Source organism: Simochromis diagramma, unplaced genomic scaffold, assembly GCF_900408965.1.
Source record: "Simochromis diagramma unplaced genomic scaffold, fSimDia1.1 OVJJ01000596.1, whole genome shotgun sequence".
In the NCBI taxonomy this organism is placed as follows: Eukaryota; Metazoa; Chordata; class Actinopteri; order Cichliformes; family Cichlidae; genus Simochromis; species Simochromis diagramma.
In genome coordinates, this window is record NW_024387245.1 from 14,566,692 (window position 1) to 14,584,593 (window position 17,902).

The following is a 17,902-nucleotide window of genomic DNA, read 5'->3' on the forward strand; positions in this document are numbered from 1 at the left end:
GTTTCTTCCTGTTAAAAGGGAGTTTTTCCTTCCCACTTCCAAGTAAGTGCTTGCTCATAGGGGGTCTCTGTATTACTGTAGGGTCAGACCCACTACTGTTGTGATTTGTGGATATATAAATTAAATTGAGCTGACCTGAACTTCGTGGTTAACAAAAAAGTCAGCTACGGAATTACATTACACGTTCTCCGTATGTACGTTACTCCACTGGGTGGCAGTGTTAGGTTATAGATAGCAGTACACCTACACGATCAGTAACACCTGCTACACAGGTAAAATTCAAATGAACCCAGAAGCTGTAATAATTCTTAATCTATATTAACTGCTCTCAATAAAAATGTATACAGCAGCGAGAACACTGGCAGTAGTGGTACCCTGTGTTTCCTGATGTATTAGATGGGATATGAGTTCAGATTTTACTAAGAGCCATTAATTTATGACAAACTACAGTAGTGTATTTGAACTTGCTTGGACGGATAAATTTTATTTAAAAGACAATTAAAGCTCAATGAAAACCAAATATGTGTACCCCAGCTCTGTCTCTTTAACCAGCAGACTCACTGTGGCTCTGGTCCCTCCCATTCTTGCAGCCCTCCAGTGCTACTGGCCTGAGATGGGAGCGCGCACAGCGGCACTTTCACGGCCGAAGAAACGGGATAAATCTGGAAGGGAACTGATTAAAAAATACCAAATAGGTGCTGTGGAAAAATGGGATAACGAAACGAGCAATATAATTAATACCGGATCCACCGCTTGATCCCTTCCCCTATTAAACAGATGTTGTCGTGGCTTGCATTTTGCGCTTTTTATCCATTCTCCTTCAGCGCTGATGGTACAAAGGCGCTTGGTCAGGACCAGCAGCAGCACCTGGGATTACAGCCATATGAATGGGCAAGAGTGAATGAATCGCGCACAAACCTGGGATGGTAAACACAGACAGCGAGTGAGTAAACCAAGCAGGATTAAAACACTTTCTTTCTTTTTTTTTTTCTCCGTGGGAAACAGACCACCAGTGTCACCCTGCGAAGACATACTGTCATTGTTTCGACGCTGATTTAGGGGAGAAAAAACGATTCAAAAGTGGCCTTTTCTGGAATAATGCACAAGAATTATGAACTCGATTACAGATTTTTATTCATCTCTATTTCTCGCACATTCCCTAGTTTTTCTGTAACTGAACAGCCGGTTTCTCTTGTTCAGAATGGGGTGTATTGTTGCGACTGCGCAACCTAAGACAAGTGTGTGCAATTAGACTGTGTGCTTGTGAACGGGTTACCTTTAACCATTGTCACTGCTACTGGAAGTGGCCATTGTTGTCGATAAGGAATCTGTGGTGATCGGAATAAAAACAAAGGAGGGTAAAACAGTGCACACTTGACATCACCCCCCGCCCTCTGTTTGTGAACCAGAGCTGGTCACAACCCCCCCCCACCCTAAAAATCTCCACATAATATGGTGGAGCCGGTGGGATTCATTGAGGCGTGGAAGGCGCAGTTCCCAGAGTCAGAGCCCCCCAAGATGGAGCTGCGGTCTGTCGGGGGCATCGAGCAGGAGCTGGAAAAGTGCAAAGCATCCATTAGACGCCTGGAGCAGGAGGTGAACAAGGAGCGCTTCCGCATGATCTACCTCCAGACCCTCCTGGCCAAAGAGAGAAAGAGCTATGACAAACAGCGGTGGGGCTTCAGAAAGACACCTTTGAATGAGGGGATGGACCCTGCAGCCACACAGGGTGCTGAAATCCAATCCCAGCAGCCACACATGCAGGAGACTGGTGTAGTTGGCATAGGAGGAGGTGGTGGAGGATATGGTGGTGGTAGTGGGGATAGGAGCCGTTTTCAGCCTCTAGGAGATGGATCTGGCAGGTCCAAACCCAGACCTCCACCTGCCAGGAAGTCAGCCTCCCACGGTGATGGCCTGGAGTCAGCCTTTGATGTACCTCAGCAAGCAGAGTCAACTTCCTGCGACAACCTCGATGGCCTGTCGCCATCAAAGCAGAGAGGTGGTGTTACTGTGTCACCCCGCAGGCCCACCCTTCCACCCCCTGACAAGGACCTTCCCACTGACCCCAAGGACAAGCTTGGAATGGGACTTGGTGTGGCAGCTCTTAGATCCAACTTTGAGAGGATCAAACGGGCGAACTCGCACTCAGCAGGTGATGTAGCTAAGGGCCAGGAGAAGCAGCCGCTGCCACCACCACCGCTATATACCAACATGGAGTTCCACCATGACAGGGGTTTAGTCAGGGTCAATGACCGTGACGTCTCTGACAAGATCAGCTCACTAGGCAGCCAGGCCATGCAGATGGAGCGAAAGAGATCTCTTCACTCCCTTCCAGGTAATCTGGCTACGGTGGCAGGGGAGCTCCGTGCCAGGCCGGTCTATCGAGGAAGGTCCACTGAAAGCACCTGTGGTTATGATGCAGAGTATGAAGATGGGGAACCCAATCAGCGGCATTCAGGAAGGGCCAATGGGGGAAAACCACCTCCCCCTCCTTGGCAGCCCTCTGAGTTCCAAGCCTACTCCAGCGTCTATGTTGGTGGGGTGATGATGGGTGAAGGTGGCAGTGGAGATGGACGAGGGGGTGGTGGAAGTAGCAGCAGTGGAGTCACAATGAGAGAACATGGTGGATGTGATGATCACCTTCTGACCTGGCCTCGTCGCTCCTATTCCCCAGGTAGCTTTGAGGATGTAGGTGGAGGTGGCGGTTATACACCGGACTGCAGCTCCAATGAGAACCTGACATCCAGTGAGGAGGACTTCTCCTCAGGTCAGTCCAGCCACGTCTCCCCCAGCCCTACCACTGCTTTCCGCCGTCCCTTTAGAGAGAAGAGCCGTTCACCCTCCCAGAACTCCCAGAACTCTCAGCACTCCTTCGACAGCAGCAGCCCTCCGACGCCGCAGTCCCAGAAGCGTCACCACCGGCAGCAGGGAGGCCATGTGGTCATGTCTGAGGCTACTATTGTGAGTGTTCGCAAGACTGGTCAAATCTGGCCACCTGCTGCCCATCATGACCTCATGCCTCACTGTAGAACATCCCATGACAACAGTTTCCATGGAGATCACATAGGTGAGTGGTGGCTGCTGTCTGTAATATATGTTTTGTTAGAGGTCAGGTGGGCTGGAGGGCGAAGGACATTGTAGGACATCTTTCTGTGAGGAGGGAGGGGGAAAAGAGTGAAAGCTTGAGTGAATGAGTATTATTTAGTCATGCTGGAATTATGTTGGTATGTTTTTCTTATGCGTTTTTAGACCCTTCTTCATGTAATTTGTATTTCCTCTTCAAGCCACAAAGCAGCCAAACGTTTTCGTGAGAGATACTGTTAGCACAATTTTGTGCGTGCACGCAAACACTCTGGACTGTGTGTCCTCTGGACAGCCTTGCGTGGGAGAAAGATGAAAGATCCACCTCTGCTTATTCCTGGAATGTGTGTCGGGTGGGTGAACAGTAAATGTGGTCAGTCTGCGTTGAAACGGCAGGTCTAGCCTTTCCCAGATAACTCTTGCGGCTGTATGGAATTCGAACAACTGTCTGTCTTCCTGCCTGTCTTTCTTTCTTTCAGAATTTCGAAAACTGTCCCTGAACCACAGCCTGAAACTCTTCACCGGCAGAACAAAAGAAATCCAGTCTTATCTTTCCAAACAATTATCTACAATTATCTGCCATATACCTAACAGCTAAACTGCAGCCTTCCAGATATGGCACCTGTAATAGAAACCGCTAGCAGAGAGATGTGCAGCCTGGAGCTGAAATCATGGGTACTGGCTTACTGAGCTGTCATGCTGAAGCCCAGCAGGAGTGAAGTGTGTTGCTTTGAGGAAAAGCACATTAGGAGGGCACAGTTTACTGTAATTGCGCAGTAAAGTTTCCATTTCAGAGGCTGGGCCAGGTCACAAGAAGGAAAAGCCAAACACTTCTTGGGTAGTTCAAATATTTGATATATATGTATATTTTTCAGATATAGATTGTTGTTTACCAAGGTGTGGTTAGCTGCACGTCCGCTCATTTTGGAGTGTTGTCTCACTGGTTTTCTGCAATGGAAGTGAGGAGTGTTTTAGCACTCACTTGTAACAGATTTAGGACTGGCATCCTGCTTGACCAGACAGGCAGCAGGATGCTGGCATCACACACGTGCTCCAGTGCCAGGATGAACTGGAAAGGCAGGAGGAGGTAGTCTGATAGATGGTAAAAAGGGAAAGAAACACAAGCAGTATTATACAGGGGGATCAGAAGAATTGAAAGTTAAAGAGAAAGTGTGAAAGCAAGGAAAGTTTAGGAACAGTGTTGACAGCTGTACAAGTACGCAAAAATGTAGCTAATCTAAGTAACATTTCTGTCTACCTTCATTCTCGAAAGCATTATTGTGTGTATACCAGTACTGCTATTTGTCTTAATATCCTGAATGTTGAGCAGGCTTCTTTGCATCTATAATTCATTTATTTGAATTGAACCACTGACACAGTGGTCCTGGTGGGATCAGCTAAAATGCTTTTCCAGGCCGGATGCGATCGTCAAGGTGCGTGATTGCATCCTGTTTCGACAACCACTCCAGAAATACTTGTAGTGAAAGGAAAATACTTTTTTTTTTAAACAGCAAGTAGCAGTTTAGAGCAATGCTAAGCTATTGGCTCTAGCAATTAAGATGTTAAGATGTTTTCATTTAGCAGCAAAACCCAGATAGCTAGTCCACAGCAAATGGCTATCTTATCTCCAGCTGGTATGTTTAGGATTATCACTCCACTGTCTGCCCTCTTTGTTTTAGCATCTTTTCCACAACAATGAGCCCTGTGGGAAATTAGGCGAGCCGGAAAAGCAGGGATGGAAATGCAGGATGGGGGTGATACATTTAGTGGGATAATCTGGAATTTGAGCAAAAGATAAAAAATGATGGTTAGACACCCTGCGGGGATGTCTTGTTTTCTAGTTGGGGTTTAAGCTGAGGGCAGATACATATGATGTTGATAACAGTGAATGTTGCATCATGTTTGGGCCCTTAGTGTGTATGTTTTGTTTTTGTTTTGTTTTTTTGACAGGCAGGTAAAGGGATAGTAAAGGAAGTGAATGTGTTTTTAGTGGCCGGCTGATTATAATGAAGAGCGGGATGGTGTTGTGAGGAAGACTGAGGGAGGCAGAGTGCAAGGCAGAGCTGTCGTTTCTCGCTTCATTGGTCAGGGATGCGGGGGCTGGAAAGAGGCACAGATGGGAAGAACTCTCCCGTTGTGTAACAGAAACACACACCCAGGCTCGCACACAAAGAGAGACATGCTTGATGCCCACTCTTATACCTTAAAGTTGGAGTGCTTTTAGCAGTAGGTGTAAACGTCCACTATTTGATCCATTGTTGTATTGTGAGATAATGCCGACTGGCCAGGTCATTCTCTTCTCTTCTCTTCTCTTCTCTTCTCTTCTCTTCTCTTCTCTTCTCTTCTCTTCTCTTCTCTTCTCTTCTCACAAATATAACAACCAGATCTTTTGAGGATATGACTGAGTGAAAGATAATGGCAAAAGCAGGGAAGATTGGCAGGTTACCCCCCCCCCCCCCCCCCTTCGGCTGCTTTTCATTTTTGAACTTGATTGAACAAATATGAGCTCAGCAGTATACCCTCAAACATTTAATCGTTCATCCTGAGTTAGACTGACACATTTCTTTTACATTTTGACTTTGAGTTTTCTAATTTGGTTTTAGAGTGAGTACAGAAAATCGAATTTAATACAGTAAAAATGAAAAAAAGCTAAACAAAAATATGGGGACTCTTGGAGGTCATTTGGTTTATGTATGGTAAACCTACTGATGGGGATTAACTGATAAAACTCACATTTTTTAGCGGTAGCAGGAAAGTGTCCCTACTCAGGTTTCGCTCCCCAGCCCAGCCCCACCCACACATCTCACCCACTCAAAGTTTTTAGAGGTCAGTTCATTAAAGAAAGTGTAATGATTCTTGTGCTGCCCAAAAAATGGTTAGTGTCTTCGTACATTGTTTCCATGAATTAATCTGAAGGAAAGTCTGACGAAATGTTTTGTTTCTAGCGTAACCCAGGTTCTCTGAAAACTGAGTGAGATTTATCACTATGGGGGAAGCGCCTTCTGGCATGACCAGTCACGGAAGCGCCGCTACCACCATGTCTGTCTGAGATAAATCATTTCAAGAACATGGAGTCCCCCATCACCACTTTAAAATTGCCTCTTGCTCTGTACCAGGCAGGATTTTCTTACATTTGCCCATGCAAGTGCTAGCTGGGTTTATTGCTGGGTTTTGCCTTGGTGTCAAAATAGTGGGGATCAATCTTTGAGATCAGCAACACTTGCAAACACTGCTCAGGGATTCTACCTGTATAGCATTGTTTGCAGAAGTTGGTGTTTGCCAGCAACACTTGTGCATGTTTGATGCCCATACATGCGATGCAAAGGGGATGGGGGGTTTTCACCGAGTTCATCAACCCACAAACATTTTGGCAAGTCCAGGTTATGATGTCCCTTACTTTGCTGCCACCAGTGTTCCCTGGACAGATCCAGTGGTTGCCATAACTACTAATGCTCAACTTTGACAGCCAGAAAATGGCTATATAAATAGGGACTACCTATCCTGGTTCAGAATCGCTGACGAACTCTAGTGATCGTTACTGGGAAGAAAGTGAGAATGCCTGATGTTGGGTCAAGAGATCCGTGTGTTCCGGGAACCCCTGTATTCTTGAAGGATTGGTCTGTCTTACACAGATAGTGGAGCTTCTCTGATTGGTCATGCCAGAAGGTGCTTCCCTCATAGTGTAATAACAAGTGAGGTTCAAAACAGAACCTGAGGGTTTGTGTCTCTGATGACAGGGATAGCAAAGGACAAACCTGAGAAAACTTCACCCACTGTATCTGTCCTATTTATAAGTACTGCATGCTTTATGTGCAGGGATTATCACAAACTAACCATTTTAAAGTAATTGCATTTCTTAAACTCTCTATTATAGAAATGAATAGGTTAATACCTTTTTTAAAATCTACATTAGGATGCACATGGTGCTGAATTTTACACAGGCAACCAGTCGTATTAAGAAACCTGTGGTAGATATACAGTCATGTGAAAAAAGTTTTCCTTTGACTCTGTGCAGTCCTGTGAAAAACTAAGCGCACCCTTTGGAATTCAAAGGAATTAAGAGGGTAAATGACAACAAGATGCTGCAACAAGACTGCATTTCGTTGCCCTGTACCTGTGCATGTGCAATGACAATAAAGTTGAATTCTATTCTATTCTAATTCTATTCTAATCAAATGCACTTGAATAAATGAGTATTAGCAAGTTTGAGCACCTCTGTAATAGCAAAACTTTTGTCATTGCAAATACGTATTAAAACATGTGTAGGAGAAGACAAAAAACAGTCATATAGAAAAACCATTCCTGAGGGCAAAAAATCAGATTATGTCATCAGTGTCTGTCTGCGTGCATTTCTGGATATATTTCGAATCTATTTATCACCTGAAACACCATAATGTGAAATGCATACACACAAGATCCTCCCCGTGAAATCAGAGTTAAGTGTGTTGCCTGTTTGGCTGTCGCGAATATTGCTCAGCATCTTTAAATACTGTAACAAACTAGTGATCAGTGGAGTGAGCATTGTGAGAGGGAAGCCAGAGAGGATCTGAGAGGGGCTGTATGTTTTGCATCATATGATTCAGCATGTATTTCACATATGTACAGAAGGGGGAGAGAAAATGGAAAGGAATGTTTTATAGTATCCTTGTGTAGCACAATGACCCCCTTTTTCACACGGGGATGGCAGCGACTATAAAAAAGATGCATTTAGCATGTGTAGTTGAGTGAACTGGGGAGTGAAAGCAGGCTGCAGGCTTACAGTCAGGCCTTGAGTGGTTGAAGGAGTAGTGGAAAGAAGTATGAGAGGATAAGGAGAAGAGGTTGGAGGCTGAAGGAGGGGAAGCCAATCTGCCTTTCTTGCCAGCTGGGTGCTCAACTCAGCCTTTCATTGGCCTGGCTGCACCAGGCCAATGAAAGGCCTGGCTGCACCCTTTGTTCCCTTGGCGAGATCAGTTTTGGAAGAAGAAATCTTCTTTGCTAGAAAAACCCCCCAAAAGCCAAATAATAAGTATTTACTGATGCGCAAAGATATGTAGGTATGTAGATTGTTGAAACAAGTTTCATATCACAAATGATGTATTTTTATATTTTATTTGTGCCACAGTGGACATAAAAATTTATCCCTTTTTTTGTTATGAGGTGCTTACAGAAATAAAAGCTTCCAGTAACATCTTAACCAATATAAATTACAGCTTTTAAGAGATTACATAAAAAACCCACCAGATCCAAACAATATTCTGTATACAAAATAACTTTACACCACAAATTCTTACCAAAATATGTCCCCAAACCACCGCATGCATGCCACAGATCACCGCTAATTGATTCATATGCATTCAAATATATAATGCGATAGAGGTAGAGTTTCCTTGCTGTGTTTCTGATGTAAGAGTCCAGTCTGGCACAGAGGCTGGCCTAGAATTGCTTGGTTGGCACTGGGCAGCAGGGTAGAGCAAGTCCAGCATCTCCCCAAAGAAAGTCAAACTGCCTGGCTGGGTTTGTGAGCCTGGAGCCTCGTGTGTGTGTGTTGTTGTTTGAGGTTGTGTGTGTCCGTGTGCACTCGTGTATGTGTCCGCTGTCCATGTTTTGCAGGCTTGGGGACAGTTTTGGACATTCAAACCAACCTTAGGGTGAAGGGAAGCAGATTGGATGATCATAACTGAAAACTGCAGACAGACATGCAAAGTCAAACACACATAAACAGCACACACTCATATCCCTCCACAGGGTAATTACTTTTCCCTGCTTCACTTAATTCTTCTTTTTGTATTTGCTTGTGTATTTCCTATGTCAAGCATCTAGCCGCAATCTTTTCTCGGCCGCTGACGGCACTTGGAAAATCCCTGTCATAAACTTTGGTGACTTGACACCCCCCCCCCCCCCCTTTATTTTTTTTTTAAACTCCCCTTACTTTTGAACAGTGGCCATCTTGGCTTCCCCTAACACAGCCCGTGCTGTCCCAGTCACTCAGGTTATAATTTTGATTGGCCACACTGCATGGAAACTGTACTAGTTAGCGTGCACAGCTCACCACTTACCACAGAGCTTTGTACTTGCAGTATAAGTGCATGCTGTTGTGTGTTTTCTGGTGTTTTGCATATCTTCGGTTAGCTGCATGGGTTATTAATCACAGCCAGGTCTCTAAGGGGCCAGGTTAAGGTGGTTGAGACCACAAGGCTCCGTACTGATTTGTTTACACTCATTTACTTTTGTCTAGACATAAAGGAGCATGCCACCTATTTATGTCAAGGTTGTGTTACTAGTCACAGAGCTCACTCTATAATTAAATATCTCAGTTTAGAGAATAATAAAATTACTAAATAACTAAAACATGTGAAGTGAAACAGTGACCATCATGTTTGTAAGACATGGAAACACAAACACAAATTTACAGTGACATAGTATCTTAATACATATGATTTCCTGAGAGAAAGCTTATGTGAACTAAGCAGAGGGGTCTAGCTTGCTGTCTCTTGTCAGGTGAAAATAATTCGGCACTGTAAACCTCTTTGCAACCAATTTCACACGATTGCCTGCTGACTTCCTCCAACAACCACTCATAACCGGTCAGAGCATACACATTTTTCTCTTTTAGCCGGTGGCTGCCAGATGGTCGCTGGCAGGACTTTAGACCTGTGTGAGTGAGGCCTCATACGCCGTGTCTACTTCCAGGAGATAGGTTGACACCGTGACCAATATAAAGCCACATTTTGATCTCAGTGAGAGCTGCTTTATTAACAATGTGAGGCAGATAAGCCTATAGTGCTGTGATGCATTTTCACGCACATGTAATAACTGGAAGCTAAACAGTGTTGCTTAAAGAGCAACAGAAACCTCTCTAGTGATTGAAATCTGTAAGCCTTAATCGCCACTCTTCAGTCAGGGTATTAAAAACTGCCTAACATTTTTACTTTTCCTCACTTAACACAGCTCATATTAAAGCATTACAGCACTAATGCATCATGTCCTGTATGCTACACTTAGGATTGACATGTATTCACGTTTAAAAGTCAAACAGAAAAGTTCCACAGTGAATCGTGTGTTATTGGTGGGCTTTAGCCCAAGATTTTTAGATCGGTTACCCCTGAACTACAGTGGTTACAGATTTAATACATTTATATGACCATTTTCCCTTCTTTGCCATTTCTTATACTGTCTTTGTTTTGTTCTTTCCAGCAATGCTTCATTAAAACATCTGCTTCTGGTTTCCTTTGCTTGGAACCCTTTAGTGGCACTTCACTTCTCTGTCTTTATTCTTCCTGGTTTTTTCCACCAAGCAAGGGGAAAAGCAGAGAGACATCAAAGTCAGGACCCCCCTCACAGTGAGGCCTCTGTGTGTAATTGTTGAATAGGGGTTTACCTGACGAAATCTCTGTAAAACAACACAATCAGTGCCAGCTGTTAGCAGCAGGCGTTCTTGTTACAAAGCAGAAAAAAAAACCTTCCCGTGCACCTGCATCTGACTTTTCCTCCAGCTATGTTTCCATACATGCACTGTGTGTATGTGGGGTTGTTTTTTTTTCAGTGTACCAGTGTAAGATGCACTCCTACCACCTCCTGCAGCTATACCCTTAAAGGCTTATAGTTCTTCAGAAAATGGCTTTAGTTACATTCATAGTGTTAACCACAGTCCTCCATCAGAACTAAAGAGGGTTAAGCTCTAAATAGGATGTAATATCCCCTGTCCTCGGCTCCTTGAATGCCCTCAATATCATGTTGTCTTTTGTCTAATATTGCAAAAAGAAAAAAGTGAAGGACATGTTGTTTTCAGAGTGAAATATTACATGTGGTTGGTTCTTGATGTTACCTCGGATTCAGCAAAAGAAACAGCCCATATGGAAAAGAAATAGAGAAAACTTATAAAAGACTTGCATCAGATTTGGCTTGCTTCATATAGTGAATCATATAAGGCTTATATGATTTACTCATGAAAGTGGCCACTTTCTCATTACTTTCATATATTGTTTTAGGAAGTATCCAAAACATACAAGTTTCATTTATATCATTTTTCAAGGGATCTTATGTCTGTTTTCACTCTTGTATGCTTTTCATACAAGTTCCACACGAGACAAATACAAACTTTATAAGATTTATATATATCTTTTCCAAATGGGAGAGAAGGTGCAGAAAAGTAAAAATTCATGAAAATTTGGAAATTGTGAATCTTAAAGGGTGAAACGGAGAGAGGAAACTCTTCAGGCATTCCAAGCTTTCTGTGGCTGCAGATGATTAAGAGCCGTCTTCCCCTCCACATTCCCATGTTTTCCCTCAGACTGTGCTTCTATCAAACACGCATGGAGGAAGACATCATTATCTCACAGCAGACGTGTTGCTCGGTTTGTTTTCAGCTGCATTTAATCTCAATTCAGTATGAAATCTGACAAAACAGGCTTTGAGCCTCATTGACATTCACAACATGTAAGAATAACCTGAAAAAAGAAAATGAGCAACAAATGACATCATGCGCCTGTTTCCCTAAAGGTCTTCTCTTGCACTTTATTCATCCTCTTTATCTCATCCCCCCCGGCCTTTTCCCATTTGCCTTTTCCTTGCCTGCCTCATTCACTTCATCTGAGCACCATATAAAGTGCTGCTTCTAATTTGTATCTACTTGAAGCCAATTTCCATCTATATACCATCTTACAGCTGAGGCAGATGCATACTGCTAAAATTGACAGAATGAGCTCACCAGGATGTCTTTTAGTAGATAAGGCTGACTGCTCTGTGCTCTGTACAAAGCTCACTCATAGAGCGCTGTTTCTTCTTTCACAATAGCAGTTCGTGTACAGTGTTTGAGCAATATTGGTTATCTTCAATGACATAAAGAAGTAGACTATGAGCAGGGACTATAGACTATACCAGTAGGCTATAGGCAGTCTACTGGTAAACTGTGTAAAATCCAGTATCCTACTTTCTCAAGAGTTCCACATTGTCCTCTGATAGAAATGCTTGAACATACAAGTCAGCCCAGGTGTTTTTGTCAGTCTGAAATGATTCCAAATTGGAACAATTGATCCAAACCCAACCCCCAGCCCTCGGTTGGAATGACACATAAAAGAAAACAAAGAGCTCATTACAGCCAGCCATTCCCTCTGCTTGTCCTGTTACACTGCGGGCTTTCTGCATACTTTGAACCTGTCAGCTGGCTCGCTCTGTTTCTTTGTGTGTATGCATGTACTTGTGTGTCTGTTTTGTTTTTCCCCCCCCTTCTCTTAGGCTCTATAAGACTGTGTTTAACCTAAGTAGCAAGACGAGTTTGTTCAGTCAATAGCTGTTGTAAAGTACTGGCCAGGCAAGGTGTAGGTGTGTGTATGCATTTTATTTTTTATTTTTTATTTTTTAGATTTAATGATTAAAATATTCCTGTGTGGATATACTGGCTAGTATTACTTATATAAATGCTTCATTGAATGTCAGAAAATTCTAGCACACAGCAGGATTATAACAAAATGTAGTTACTAAGAAAAAACTAAAAAAAAACCTGAACACCGTGTTGGAAACTCCAGAAACTATGACAAACCTTTGTAAATAAAGCAAACACATTTTTACCAGCATCATGTCCTGTAACAAGGATGTCATGCTGGTGTGTATTAAGCAGCATATCAGATGATTATATCAGCGAGGCTCTATTTTGTGGTGCCAACGTTCTGTGAAAGTAGGAGGTGGAGAGATTAAAACTAAAAATACCACCTTATCAAACTGATTCGAGTTGGACTCCTGACCCAGATGTTTACAGACCAGAGCGAACGAGCAGAAATGACTTAACCACATTTTTCAGTCCATCCTTTTTTTTTTTAACTGTCAGAGTGAAAGTATTTATGAAGACAAGTTGTGTTTTAGAGATCTATTTAAAAAAAGGTATCTGCGTATAGGCAGTGGCAAAGGATTTGACTGCAGTTCTTTCAAAGGTTCCTTTTGGACATTGGTTGCTTTTTCTCTCATTTTCAGTCTAGTCCATGAATCTGGCCAGTTTTTTGTTTACTAAGCCACTTAACAAGGACCTGTGAGTCATTCCAGCATAAAAAAGACAATTAACTCAAGGCATGAACCAGCATTGTGTTTAAAACATAGCAGACAACCAAAGAACCAATTTTATTTTGTATCTTTATGCATTTTGTTATAAAAACTAAATTTGTTCTTATTTCCTTAGAGGAGTGTAATAAAAAAACACCAAAGCCACACAGTTTCACAGACATAAAATAGCATTTTCCCCAACAAGGTGATTTCCTAAAGAGAATCAGCTGAAAACTTGGTATATCTTGGCAAATGTGTAGCATGTCCTCAAAAAATGGACAAAAATGGATAAACCCGAGAGATGCCTCTGGTCTTTCAGTTGATTTGTCTACTGTTCACCAAAGCCTCATCAGAAATGGTCTCAGTGGAAGTGTGGCTATCAAGAAGCCATTAATCCAAGTAACAGGAAACGGGGAGGAAAGGCTGAGGTGTCCCAGATTAAATAAAAACTGGACTGAAAATCAGTGGCACCAGGTCTTATGGAGTGATGAATCCAAATTTGAAATTTTTTGGTCAAACCATCTGTAAAACCTTGCGGAGGCTCTGTCATGATTTGAGTTTCATTTCAGCCAGCGGTGTTGGGGATCTTGTCAAGAATATAGAATTATAAATGCAGAAGTGTACTGTCCGATTTTCATCCGTCATGGAATACCATCTGGAAAGCATCTGATTGACAGTGGCTTCATTTTTCAGTAGTGTAATGACCCCAAATGCACTTCTAATGCAGAGCTTTGAATGTCCTTCAGGATGCACTGAGAATTATTCCTGAAGACTCGTTAAAGAAATTAGGTTTGCCTAAAAGAGTTCAGGCTGTGTCAGGAATAAAGCTGTTCATACCTGATACTCTTGTGCATTACTGTATTCCCCCAGTTTTTATGCATTTCAGTGTCATTTTAGGACAACGAAAAATTAAAACTTAGGATAATGTCCACATCTTCAGAGACACTTTATTAGGCATAAAGAGCAAAATATATGTGAAACTGACTGTAATGTCACTTTGTCAGTTTTGAGAGGATGAGGATCTGTCCAGTTTAACAGACATGTGTTAAATGTCAAAAAGCAACCTTTCGGCAGATGTGAAGAGATGTTTGAAATCCCATTATGCTGTCTCTCACTCTAGCTCCCTTTATTGTCTGTTATTCGTTGAGCTGCTAGTTGCAGAGGGACTGGATAACTGTAGGCTCCTGGGGAAGATCAGATTTCATGTTGCGATCCCCCTCCCCTTCATCCATCTCTTCCCTGAATGCCCTTCGGTAACATCTTTCCTTCTGTGAAATCTCTTTTATGTCACTCAATATCCCTTTATCCATCCCCCTGACCATTTTGCTCTCTCCGGCTGCCTCTCTCATTCAGTGCTGCTCAGCCTTGAGCGCACTAGACAGTACAAATGCTGATTTTTAAGCCCAATTTGGCCATGACAGCTGATTTTCAGCTGTGGAGAGACGGCACTTGTCTGCAAGAATACAGAACACATAACTACGGATAGTGGCAAATGCTGTTTTTACAATTTTAATTTGTTACCTCGAAGTGCAAACATGATGATTTCAAAAGTGTCCCATAACAGCAAGTAAGAGAAATCTGAGTTTTATCCTGAGCAAGTTAGAAATGTGAAGTGTGTCTTCAAAAATCTCTTATTAATTGTTCAAATTTTAAAAACCTTTTATCTACATCAGCATTTTTCTTTTCTACATTTCTGCTCCAATCCAATGTTAGTCTTATTTTTTTCTGACAGGCAGCACAATCCAATCCAAGACTTCGTATATGTGGATATAAGAAGTCCAACTGTCCAGCTTTTTCTGTTTTACCTGTACATAGCTCTACGACAAGTCTGGGTAATTTCCCTCACAGCACTTCAGTCGTAATGCGTGGTATCTTTAAGTCTTCAACAGAAACCTTGTGCAAATAATCCTGATGGCAAGAAAACAAAGTCACAGTGAAGGCGTGTGATGTTTGCACTGGGCTGATACCTTGTCCCACTTACTATAAAAGTCAAGGAGCCAATTTGAATCAAACATAAGTACATCTAAAAAACAAAACCAGGAAATTAAAAAGACCTCTCTAAAATGTCAGGTTAAGCAGAGCAAACTTGCCAAATAGCTTATCTGACATTGATCTTACTGATGGTTTACAGAAACTGAATTTGGATGCAGGAGGAATGGATTATGAAGCTATTCTGCATGCGCTGCTTTGTTGTGGGATTCTGAGCTTCCTCTGTTATGTCCACATGGAGTCCACATGGTCAAAGCTAAACCCTGTTGTGTGTTTAGCTTTTTTCCCCCTGCCATTCTTTATCAAGTCTTGGGTCTTTCTTTCTTTCTCTTTGTTTCCTTTTCTCTCTCCGAGTGCTCCAGTTTTACATACCACACTGTGTCATTTTCATCGCAGCTCTTTTCTCATCTGGCCCACTTTATAGACCCACGAATACTCAGGGTAAAGTGGCTGTGACTGGCTCGTAGTGACTACTCAAGAAGTCTTTTCTCAGCAGCATCTGTAGCATTGACATACTGTGGCTTGCTGAATTTGTACAGTGTTTATGTGAGTTGGTTGTAGACGCTTCTTAAAAGTAAACCTTTCTAACCATCTCTGTGCACTATACAGATCTGTGTTGTTCACATTTATAGCTGCATATCCAATAATCCCACTCTTGACTTTTCACAAAAGGGTGTGTTTGCTTGCATGCATGCACCACTCTCTTTTCATCCATTATTGATGGTTGGGGCCCCTTTGCTGAAAAACTAGAAACTGACTATTGTAACACAGGGTGTCATATTACTCATCTCCACCCACCCACCCAGTACTCAGCCTAGTATGTCCGCCTATTCTAATTCACAGAAATAAAACAAACATACTTTTATAGAATTGTGAAAAAAAATTGTCTTAACACGCTGCAGTGATGTGTTCGGTTTGCAAACCGGCACGCCACAAGCCGAAGATTTTAAGTAAGTGTTTAAAGTGAAAGATAAAGGAAGTGAGTCATCACACTGAGAAGGTGAAACCAGAGAATATTTGTCCTTTTAACTAGAAAAATGAATTATCCATCCATTTGTCAATTTTCTTAACCACTTATCCTGTTTAAGGTTGCAGGGAGGGTGAAGTCTATCCAAGCTATCATAAGACAAGAGGAGTGGAAGCTAGCCCATCCCAGGGATTGAAAATGAAGTAGCTGATTTTACAAAGCATTGACCTTCTTTTTAAATGCACAATCATCATACTTACTTATCGTCTGCTCTCTGAGAGTTTCTGACAGCATTAGAAGTGATGACTTGTAGATTACATAAATATGATGTACATTTTATTTTGTAAAATAGTTTTGTGACACCAAGTTTGGGTCAGAGTCTCCTTCACAGTTAGAATTTTCATGTTCACCATTTTTTATTCTGTATTTTCAACTGCAGTTCAGAACATGTTAAAAACAACATGCGACACACAGAAGTTTTACAAGCTTTGACCGAACACCAGTAAAGCTAAAAAATACCAAGTATTATAATGTTTTTGTGTTTGTTTGAAAATTTCTTTCCTCCAAAATTTGTTATGGAAACAATTTATTAAACCCTAATAACACAAAATGATAAAATCTTGCTAATTCTGCTGTAGTTACAGAACTGGACATTTAGCACTACAGCTGATTGTAAAGTATATAAATATAGTTATAACTGCACTGAGTAACAAATTAGCATGCAGTTAAGAGCAGTGCTATGTACATGTGCTTTCATGTGATTTCTTTTTGAATTGTAATGTTTTTGGTTTGGTTTTTTTTTTTGTTTTTTTTTAAACTCAGTGACCATTATTATTGTGGTCATAATTTTTGAGATTTTAAATTAAGTTTGAGAGAAGAATGCCACATGTGCACTGGGTCCAGTATTTGAGTAGTATTACTGGTAGTAGTAGTGGATGGAAAAGGCGAAAGAACACAGTTGAACCAAGGAACTCAAAAAAACCCCAAAAAACACATGCAAAGATAAACACCCAGCAGAAACCCTCACACCTATATCTCTATTTACTAAAGGCACACACTGCCACTTTCTTTAGGCTTTGTCATGAGAGTGTGTCTTAAGGAAGACTGCGTTTACCAGGCGCCTGCCCTGATGCAAGCACACTTTATGTAAATATCACTATCTGTAAATATCACTATATATCTGTCACTCAGGGGAACCAATGCTTCTGGTTCTCTGAAGACTTCTTATTCATGTGTATTGTGCATTTATCCAGAGAGCGATGCCACTCCCTGATGTTGATGTGCGAGCGCAAATATGTTTCTGTATTTACTGTGTAAATGTTTGTGCTTTTGCCTTGAGTGACTTTGCATTAAAAACAGAAAATGATCTGTCTGTGGTGCCCAAAGTCTGCTCTTCAGACCAGAGGAAGGTAGAATAATTCTATTACTAATGTATCGTGCCTTGAGATATTTTTAACTCTATTGATTACTTAAATGAGTCAGTGTCCCATCAGAATACCTTTGTGCATCTTTTAGCAGTTGGCTGAAAGATGAATGGCCTCATCTGAGAAAGGTGATATGGTGGTGGTTAGGTGTATTTCCTGGTGTTGGCTGAAATTATCCTTAATTTTGACAATGCTTCTCTTTCCTGAAGTTGTCTCTTAAAGATATTACATCTGCAGTACTTTATACAGTCTTGAGCTACCCTTAATTCCTTAGATAGTTTTATTCCAAGGAGCAAGAACTTTCTTGCTTTGTGAAGGTCCTTCAACCTTTTATTTGGACATTGGCTGCTTTTTAAATACATTGTCACATTACACGGTGTGCAGTGTGTCCTTAATAAAATCAAAATAATTTCAACAAGTGTGGCAT

At 41.9% G+C, this 17,902-nt stretch overlaps 1 protein-coding gene across 1 annotated transcript in view; it reads left to right on the forward strand.

The window, feature by feature from the left end:
- Window positions 1-569: 569 nt before the first annotated feature.
- Window positions 570-17,902, forward strand: part of bcr (BCR activator of RhoGEF and GTPase) — an 88,276-nt gene continuing 70,943 nt past the window's right edge. The window contains exon 1 of the mRNA XM_040000664.1: window positions 570-3,067. Coding sequence (XP_039856598.1) covers window positions 1,453-3,067 — 1,615 coding nt within the window. The 5' untranslated portion in view covers window positions 570-1,452. The remainder of the gene's footprint in view (window positions 3,068-17,902) is intronic.